The sequence below is a fragment of the Medicago truncatula genome, chromosome 3 (assembly GCF_003473485.1).
Source record: "Medicago truncatula cultivar Jemalong A17 chromosome 3, MtrunA17r5.0-ANR, whole genome shotgun sequence".
NCBI classification, from domain to species: Eukaryota; Viridiplantae; Streptophyta; class Magnoliopsida; order Fabales; family Fabaceae; genus Medicago; species Medicago truncatula.
The window spans coordinates 24511449-24522077 of NC_053044.1; the positions used below are offsets into that span (position 1 = coordinate 24511449).

Here is a 10629-nt window from a genome sequence, read left to right on the forward strand (position 1 = left end):
TAATACAAAACGTTAATTGATGTATTAGATTAGATTTTTAGTTTGTCCCATTATCCTCAGTTCAAAGCTACCAAGTACTACTAATAATTTATGTTTCGACAACCATGTACTAGTAACTTTCATGCTACAGTTCAATGTGTACTGCTACTAACTTAAGCATTTTTTTACGGTTTACTAACTTATGTTTCGAGAACTATGTATCAGACTGGCTAACAGTTCAATATATACTGCTAGTAACTTCAGTCTCTTTTTTGCTGTGTACTTACTTAGGTTTTAAGGTTTTAAAAACGGGGAAATTTAATGGTCGCAAGCTTCCCAGCAGAACATGAATTGATTTCATAGTCAACGATCGCCCTAACAAAAAATCACGTACTAATTCACGCACATAAACGATTATTATCTAGTTTAATCCCCTTTAATCCAAGAGGACAAGAGCAGAACATTCAATAAATGCTTCAGAGTTGAGATATATATATCAACCACCCATATGGATTTTATTGAACAAGCTCAATACAAACGAGTATTACCTTCACTGGTATATTGTAATCCACTCATAACCATATTAACAAAGGAAACATCGCCTTTACAAAGTCCAGCTTCAATGGCTGTATGATATGCTAGCAGATAGAAAATGCATAATATGCATTATAGCCTAGCACTAAGTCACAAACTAATTCTATTCATAATATGGCAGAAACATCGTTGCTTCTTTCAGACAACAGAACCTCCTGTCTGATGAAGCATGGCGTCGATTTCGTCTCCATCTTCCATTTCCAGCTGCAACAAAATATTTTCAAGTGATAAAAACATGAATGTTAGATTTATTTGAACATAATGATAGACAAAGTGATGAGAAAATGTCGTAAACACAAACCTCATCTGGGGTCTGCTCTGCACGGAGGCGACGCCCATCAAATAGAAAAGCAATGGCATTGAAATCCACAGACTGACGATCACAGTAAGCATTCATAAGCTTTTTCAGTTGAGTGTTCCTCTTGATCCTAAAGAACACTTCATTCCCATCCTAGAACATTTTAAAATCCCAAAATTAGCATACATAACACTATGCTAATTTCAATGATGTCTACAAACTTAAACTTTTGACAGTAACTAAGATTAATAATATAGAAAACTATAAACATGTCAAGAGTTTCAAATATGAGCACAACACTGATACACACTATCTCTACTCTCTAATAAAACATCAGATTTTTTTTTTTATTTTTTTGAAGAAAGAAGCTTATAAATAACTATGTAACAATTAAGATCAAGATTAGACCAATATGTTTTTAGATGAACGCAACAAAAAGAAACGAACGAAGAACAAGTTAACAATATCATATAGGAGACAAGTTAGAGCGGGAGATAAACTGAAGAATGAACACTAATACATAGCATCTAAAGTTTACCAATGAAACTAATAACAGAAACCCAAAAAGTCCTAACATATGGTCTGTAAACAGTCCAACACACAAATTGAATAAAAAACACCATGAAAATGTTGGATTGATGGTGGAATTGGCAAAATCACAGTGACTAAGTGATTTGACAAGAACTACACTTTGGAACTTCATTAAATCAATGTGCCACCGTGAGTTTGTCGAACTCCCCATTAATTTAAACATATGTAAAAAATAGCATTAGTGATAAAATTATTTATACTATCTCATAATGTATAAAAACTTATTTTCACATTGTTTCTTAAAGTTTCACAAGGTAATTATTTTAAAAATTGTTTTCATAGAGGAAAAAAGAGCATCAAAAATCAAATGATACAATAAATTTGTTCTCTATGGTTTGCCGCAGTTGTATTTGCTTTTTGTCGGCGGAAGCTTTGTAAGCTTGCCGCGTTCTTTTCAGTGATACTTTTCAGTGATATTCGCGGGAAGAAACCCATTTTTAATATCTTGAATCAAACATAGTGATTCAAAACATTTTACCGAAATTAATACATCGTTTCCAAAACAAAAAGTCCTTACATATTGTATAAAAACAGTACAGCATACAAATTCAATAAAAAAACACCATAAAAGAAGTTCCAGTCTCAGTTATGATTGGATTGACAGTGGAATTACACAAAATCAAAGTTCCACAGTGATTTTGTCGAACTCGTCTTTAATCTAAACATATAAGTAAAAATTCTCTGTTTTTTCCTTCAATTTTGACACTTATACTATATAAACAAATTATATAACACAAACATCAATCAAATTAAACCACAGAAACCCTAGTTTTAAACAATCATAAATACAACAAAGTCAAAAACATTCATAAAAAGACAAAAACCCTAAGATCGAAGGGAGAGAAACGAACCTGGCCCTTGACTTTGAGGTTGATGTGAGCACCACCTGCTTCGGGCTTCTTGTCTTCTTCGGTGTTGGGGGCAGCAGCACCTGACGACATCTTCAGATTCTCCGACTCAACAAACGCGATTCTCTGAACAAAAGTGCTTTTCTGTGTTACCGCCGACAATTGTGCTATGTGTGTTGTGGGAAACGCTGATGGGTTTCTTATAGGTTGGAGAAATCGACGGTTCAGATTCTCGAGCTTTGGGCCCACAAGCTACATAATTCATTTGGGCCTAGGCCCGATGATTTTTTTTTTTACTGAAATATATTTTCAAGAAACTGATGATTTTTTTAATAATAAGAAATTTTTTTGTCTACAAAGTATTCTCGGAGCGAGAATTTTTTTTGTCTTTGTAAAACAAGTATTCTCATAGCGCAATTGCGAATACCAAAATCTTGAGTTTTGTATGATGAAAATAGACCGCAAACTCTCCAATAAACTAGTACATACATGCTTAAGGTTGTCTTTGTAAAACAAGTATTCTTTGAGTGCAATTGCAAATACTAAAATCTCAAGTTTTGTATGATCAAAATAGACTACAAACTCTCCCAAAGAGTTTTAAAACTAATACATGTTTAAGGCTATATTTGAATCTAAGACATTGGTTAAACTAAAATTCTTTGTATTATCTCATTTAATCCATCTTGGGTTGAATAACAATAAGTTGATACTTATCTTTAGTAAAATAAAAAGTTTATACTCTCTCGTTATCTCATATACTAGTAAGAAAATTAGGACTCTAAAAAAAAGTAAGATTATTAGGTCGTGACATGTCACTTTGGTTCGATTTTAGAGAGAAAAATCCAAACCAATGAAAAATCGATGGTTTGGTTCAGATTTTACAATATTCTCTCACAAAATACGGGTCAAACTAAATCGATGAACAATTGGTTAGTTTGTTACAAATCAATTAAAAAAAATGAATTACATGATTAATTTTTTTTTTTGAGTAAGTATAATTAATTATTATTGAAATGTGTTAAAGAAGTGTGTTAAATTATGTATCTTAACATTGCTAATATTCTCGCTCACAAATTCCCACCAAAGGCTTGCTAAAAAAAGATTGCTAGAGGGACGAAAAACATTCAAATACGCTCGATCATTGAAGGATATGATGTAGTAAAAGCAAAGCTCCACAAAACCTAGCCCACATTCCACACATAATCGACATCATTACGATCTCTGATTAAGTGAACAATGGTTTTCACATAGTCACGGCATCTGATACAAATGTTAGACCTTGCCATATTCTGACAAAAACCTAAAAATGACATGTCCATTAAATTGGGGTGTATGAATTTGTTTTTGTGTTGATGGACAGGTTCATTTGTTGTTATAAAGATATCTTATTGTTGACTCATCCGCCCGCACACATATATTTTTTCCAATTTGCTTTCGCGCCCGTACGCGGGCTCAATAGATTGTGTCATTGTTGTGTGTTTGATTACTTTAGTTTGAGATTTGTGGTTATCGTATCCATTGGGATAGTTATGTATTTACTCAGTTAAGTTTTTCTTTTTTTGCTCATAAGTCAAGTCTTTATGTCCCTCAATTTATTGTACTTTTTTTTAACAAGGCATAATGAAATTATATACCACGAAAATATTCCTATAAGCATAAGATGTGCCAAAGAAACTTAAAAGTTTTACAAACAATCACGAATAAAGAAAAACGAAAGAAATTACACATTATGTGACAACCATTAAAAGGTGCAACCACCAATTATGAAAATCAAAAGCTAAACAAAGATCATTTGCTTTCAACCACATGAAAGAGAAAAATCTTACTCTATTAGCAATTGATTCCTCCTTGTTTTTCAAAAAACAATTGTTTATTTCTTTCCAAATTATCCACACACAAGCAAGCCACGTAATATGTATTTTTATCCCGAGAAAAACCACCCAAAATACTAAAATGAAGGATGTGATAAGACATTGCAGAAGGAACATCAACTTAAAGTACTAACGCCTTCCTACCCAATGGTGTCAGGCCCATCAACTTCAATCGGTGTAGGGAACACTACAACTTTGTTTGCAATGTTGTCCGACAAATTTTCAAACAAAATGTCGTTGACCTAATGTCCAAAGGAATCTACACCTTCTATTGTACTCCCTCCGGTCCTATTTATAAGAGAATTTTAGGTCAACAAAAGTTGATGTATCTAATTAAAAATTCAGTCCAAATACATTCACTTTTGTTGACCTAAATTTCTCTTATAAATAGGACCGGAGGTAGTATTAATTATTAAAAGTCTTATTTTTATCTATTTTATTTAATCAATTTAGTATTTTTTTGGTAGTGTTTGAGGTTTAAACACCGGATCTTGCATATATTATACATTGTCCTTACCGGCTGAGCTAAACTCATAAGGACTAATCAATTTAGAATGATAATGGGATCAGGGGCGGATGGTAGTACAAGGGAGGGGTAGCCCTTGCTACCCCAAAAAAATATTTTTCTTAGCGAGTAGGTATATTTTTATATTTAGCTACCCCAAATTTAATTTTAGATGAAATAATTTTTTCTATCTTTTATTTAACTTCCGGTCGAACTTCAAATTATTTGATAATGTTGTATAAGAATCGAAAGATTAACACCTAAAAGAGATAAATAATAAATAATAACAATATTTCGTTTATTTAACAAATAAAGTAATACAATTGTAGGCCCACACGCTCTCAGCCCACCAGCACCACACACTTTATAGCTATGTTTGTATTGGTTTGATACTTCCCGTCTCAGTAACAACAATAAAGAAACCTTTTTCAACAATAAAAATGATCAAGACAATAGTCATAGACAAATTAAATGTACAATGAGTTTCTTGCAAATAACCTATTTATTTACATTTGAAAAGACTAAGATTTGTTAATTTTAGTCCTTAATTTTTTGCTAGAGATTAAATTCAAGACTAAAAACACTTTTTTTTTTTTAAAAAAATTTAAAAAACAAAGACAAAAATTGAATAATTTTTTTAACCCTAAATTATAATTTATAGGACTAAAAATATATTTTATTCTTAAATTTAATATGTTTGTTTTTTAAAAAAATCTTCTTTATAGTTGGCCCCTGCATAAATTTTTTGCGAGCTTCGCCGCTGAATGGGATAACCATTCATTACATGATTACCTATTTAACCCCTAAAAAAATATTACCTATTTAATAATTTGCTTTTATTTTAATTATTATTTGGTTTATTTTTACTCCCTCCGTCCCGAATTAGCTGAACCATTTTTTCTTTTCACACATACTAAGACAAATGTATAAATGAAGGAGAGAGGAAAATGATTTTAAATGCTCTTGTTAAGTATTGGTGCATTTTTCACTATCATAAATGCAAAGTAGAATATATTGAATTGGAAGTTGTGAAAGTAGTATTAATTAGAGTTATAAAAGGAAAAAAGTAATTAATATTGTATTGAAAAGTGAAATGACTCAGTTATTTCGAGACACCATTTTTTTTTTTTTGCAAATGACTCAGTTATTGTGGGACGGAGAGACTATTTTATTGTCTGTTTGGATTGACTTATTTTTGAGATTATGCAAAACAATTTATGCAAATAAATAAGTTTTTATCTATTATTCATACGTTTATCAAGGTAGTTTATGAAAAAATAGCTAAGAATACGGTAAAATTTCATGAGTTAACATAAAAACTATTTATTTGTATAAACAATTTTTTATAATATGCAAGGTCCGAGGTTCAAACTCTGACTACCACAAAAAAAAAAAAAAAAATTTCATAAGCTAAAAAATAAGCAATTCCAAACGCGACCTTAGTCATTCAATCGATCAAGGAAGCTTTCGACGTTCCATGTGCCAAATTTTTGTTATGCACGTTTAACACAAGTGCTAAAATTCATGAGACCTTATGCAAACGTCCTCTTCCATTCTTTACCATTGTGTCCCTTATATTTATGTTCAAAATCAAAATTGACCAGGATTAATAGCATCTCTCTCACATGAAAACAAGATAGCCAAGAATGGTTCATGTTGGTTTAATTTTAAGCCTCAAATGCTTTTAATACAAAGGATGCCTTTCCATAATTTTTACATGTGGTCTGCTCCTCTATGATAATATCCCATGAATTATGAGCATAATTTTCCTAAATTGCTAGTAATAATAAGTCATGATTAAAAAAGCTTACATAGATAGGGTTTCATTGAAATTTAAAGAACTAAGAAAAGAATAAACCAGACAAAACAAGAAAACAGCAAAAATTCTTGACGAAGGAACGTCTACTGTAGTTGCATCAGGAAAAGGAATGTAGTCGTCTTTAGATTTGTAGTTTCAAGCGTGATCAGGGTGGATCCTTGAGTCGCAGTAAAACTCGCGAGTGATTGTAGCAAGGGCGCCAGGTATAATCTGAGCGCGTATGAGTCCACGAGTGTTGGGGACAATGTCCCAGAATCTTCCATGGTGGTAGTGGGCAGCATCGGTGTTGGCAGGGAGCAAGTTGACATTGTAGGTAGAAGCAGCACAAAGATGGGATTCAGGTATGTCTTCGATTGTTGTAGAGGCAGAGAAGTTGAGAGTGGGAGTTTGGTTCATCGAGTAGTGTCCAACTTGGTTGTCGCTTCTGTGGGTTGTTGCATTGCGGGTGCCTGATTGCGCAATCCAGCCAGGTTCGTTGAATAAGGAACCAGAGAGTTGTCGGCAGACGACAACTCCAGCAGCAGATCCATTGGGTGAGCATTCAGAAAGCGGTTGAGACGCTCTCCAAAATTGGCAGTAATTAGACATCATATAATTGAGGGTGCCGAACCATTCAATAGATTCGTCAAAGCCAAGGAAAGAGGCCCAATTGTTTACTACTTCATGTTCATTAACATCGAGTAGTACGGGGCAGCCTAGATGATCGATCTGCGCAGCAGCTTTTTGCCAAAGTTTGAGATTTCCTGCATAAACATGAGAGGCACCAGGGCCAGTGAGATTAGCAAATTCATTTGCATTGTGAGCACAAGGCTGACTGAATAGGGTGGCCAAGTATTTAGGGCCGTCAACATCAGCGGTGAATGATGATCCGGTCACATTGGCACGAGTAGCAGCAGTGCAAGACGATCTAAGTCGAGAAGCAAATAAATATATGTGAGGAAGATGAGTGGTGAGGTGGTTTTGGAGACGGTAGTGGCGGTCATGACTCCATCCCGGGCGAGCAGGAATTGAAGGGGAAACATTTCCAGGCAAAAAACAAGAAATGTTCTTGAAGCATTGAACAAGAGGACCAGGGACGTAAACATCCTTCAGGGAGTATTGGGTCTGAAAATCATTGAGCAAAGTCAGGATTTCAGAACCGGGGGACAGCAAACCAGCGCATTCCATAGCACGAAAGGTCTGGATGTAGAACAGAATACCAAAATAAATTTGAGATAGTCCATATGTTTAAGGTAGCACATGGGAGTAGCAAAGCAAGGTAGGAAGGTAGATATCCGAGGATAAGTGATTGTGCGGAACGGGAAGTTTGCAGCGGTATTGAAAATCAAAGTTTCAATTTCAACATCATCTCGTGATCTAGAGAGGGTGGTGACATTTTTACGAGCTTCAAAACGAGTTCGCTTAAGAGAAGCAGTAGCTTTGTCTTTTTCCATTTGGGCATTGGATTCTTTAATCAGGTCTCTAGCAGTTGCACAACAAAGACAATTGGTCCAACAGGGTCTGGAATTGTGCATCAGTGACAGTGTTGTTTGCATATTTTTCATCTGCTTTTATGCACGTAAATTAATCTCTCACTCTCTCACACCAAATATCTCTATTCTTAACTTGATTTTAATTCCCTATTCAATTTTTATAATAACCCTTGAATGCAAATCAATTATAATAACCCTTGAGTTCATTACCATGATTTCTTTTTGGTCAAATTATTGAGTGCCCCTCTTCAGTATAATACTTTCAAACTTTCCTTCATTCATCCGTAACAGCAACACCTAAAATTAAGCCATTCGTATGCTAGCCTCTTGACTTCTTTTCTCAAGTCAACAATGTTAGCCTTCTTCATTGGAGTATACCATCCAAAATACTCCATTGTCCTTGTATTATACCTTATATGTTTTTGTGATGTTTGAGAAAGAAATTTAGATCTTTGATAAATTAAAGAAAAAAAAATGAAAATGTGAGTTTTATGAAAAGATTGATATTTAATTCATGTGCATTATAATCTGGTAATATTTTACTATGTTTGTGTATGTAGAGGTATTTTATTTGACTGCGTATTTGCTTAAGTGGTAGGGACTTTATATTATTTTCATCATCATAGCACTACACGTGCATTTTCTGTTCTATGTGTTGTCTGACCATGTATAATAATAACTTCTTTCCCTATTTAATACCATGTTAAATATGCACCCCCATTGTGACATCAATAAATTGGGTGTTTATAGAGATATGTGCTTTTATAGGCACCCCTTATATCCTATCCACATGCACAATCAAGGGACAATCTTAGAAGACTTAAAAGGCAAGAAAACTAACATAGAGTCAATTTCTAACCATAGGTTATGCTAGTTCTTGCAATGAGCAATCTCAATTGTCATCATAGATCCAATAAGCTCAGAGTTCAATGCTGAAGTGACCCCAAGGTTGACTGCAAGTGCTCCTAGCCCACATTCCTTTAACTTTAGGACGAGAGTTTTCTTAAAGACTTCGGCAAGTTGATAGCTTGACCTGAGACAACTTCATACATATTAAGAATACTCTTCATTTTGTGCGTTACCTCTTCCGTAGCCCTGAAAAGGTGAGTAATAGTAGGTGCATCCCTACATAGTTTTGCTCCATGTAATTTGCCTCTGACTTCTGCCTGATGTATAAAAGCCTATAGTCCTTTAGTGCACAAGATAAACAAATACAGGGAGAGCAGGTCTCCTTGACGGAGACCCATTCTAGTTATAATAGGCCCAACTAACTCTTGATTTACTAACACCGAATAATCCACAGTCTGGAAAACTCACTGATTTACTAACTCTTGATTTACCTGAATTACTAATCCTTTCTATCTGCCCATGCAAATATTAATCATTTGATTTTTTGTCCTAATTAGGTTTTTTTGCTGAGGTGGACTGTCATTAGCGATGTGGTGCCCATGTGGCAAGTGATGATTGGACGATGTGGTTTGCTTAAATAGGTCTTTCATCCCTGCAAATATAGGTCATTTGAATTTTCATCCCTGAAGTTACTAATCAGATGTAATTAGGGCCAAAAGTCAAATGATTAATATTTACAGGGACAGACTGAAAGGATTAGTAACTTCAGAGACGAAAATTCAAATAACATATATTTGCAGGGACGAAAGACCTATTTAAACCTAAAAAAATATATTCATTTAAAACATCACTCTCATATTCTACAAATGCAAGTCATTTCATTGAAAGCATAACAAAGTTTAACTGTGGAATTAGTTTGTTACCAGCAACCACACCTGAAGCAATGAACATAACTAAAGAGGTAAAGGGGAGAAGAGTTATGCGTGTTGTCATTATTTTTGGATAGGCTGACAAATAATACCTTACAATAGGCTATTTAAGATCTCTAAAAAAAAAAAGGCTATTTAAGATGACTATGAAAGTTAATGCAATAAATGAAAACATATACTACTTGACTGAAAGGTCAATTGATTAATATCTTATTTGAATGATTAATTTCTTGTCAAAAAAGGTCAATTGATTAATATCTTATTTGAATGATTTTTTTTTGCTTCAGAACTATTTGACTGAAATTTATTATTCTAATAATAATTTTCTTTTGACTAATAATAATAATTTATTTTGTTAAATGATGCAACAACATCTGATCATTTCATTGAAAGAAAAGTAAAAGAGGACAAAATAGAAAAGGGGATTAGACCAAAACCTTTTCAAAAGATGCTTAATCAAAAGTCCTAATGTACTCTCTCCTAAAAAAAAGATCTAAAGAGAACAGAGATAAGCCAAAGTTTGCCAGACTGTCACCACAAACATTTCCTTCCCTATATATATGAGAGGCACAAAAGTTCATACACATAATGATACATACACAATGGTCCCATCTGTTTCTTAAGCCCAAAGTACAACAGAATTAGACTTGAAATCTTGATTGATAATAATAATAATAATAATAATAATAATAATAATAATAATAATAAGTTTAAAGATACTGTTCATTTTGTTGCGCTAAGACATATAAATTATGAACGATATTTTATATGAAATTTTGATTTTAATTAAAATCATAAGTACTAGCGAAAATACGGACACTCAAATGATACATACACAATTCTCCCATCTGTTACTTAAGTCCAAGGTACAACA

At 33.5% G+C, this 10629-nt stretch overlaps 1 protein-coding gene across 1 annotated transcript; it reads right to left on the bottom strand.

Moving 5' to 3' along the window:
* Positions 1-442: 442 nt before the first annotated feature.
* LOC25489011 (small ubiquitin-related modifier 1) lies at positions 443-2497 on the bottom strand. The gene is made up of 3 exons (XM_013604412.3): positions 2314-2497; positions 875-1024; positions 443-777 (listed from the first exon to the last, which is right to left on the bottom strand). Exons 1-3 carry the CDS (start codon positions 2401-2403, stop codon positions 712-714), a joined length of 306 nt encoding a protein of 101 aa, XP_013459866.1. The 5' UTR covers positions 2404-2497; the 3' UTR covers positions 443-711.
* Between the last annotated feature and the right edge of the window lie 8132 nt (positions 2498-10629).

Excerpts from the sequence above, each read along its gene's own strand:
- LOC25489011 (XM_013604412.3), bottom strand. The coding sequence starts at position 2,403 with ATGTCGTCAGGTGCTGCTGCCCCCAACACCGAAGAAGACAAGAAGCCC. Across the intron at positions 1,025-2,313 it reads ACCTCAAAGTCAAGGGCCAG|GATGGGAATGAAGTGTTCTT; the intron begins GTTCGTTTCTCT and ends AAAATGTTCTAG. Across the intron at positions 778-874 it reads CAGAGCAGACCCCAGATGAG|CTGGAAATGGAAGATGGAGA; the intron begins GTTTGTGTTTAC and ends ATTTTGTTGCAG.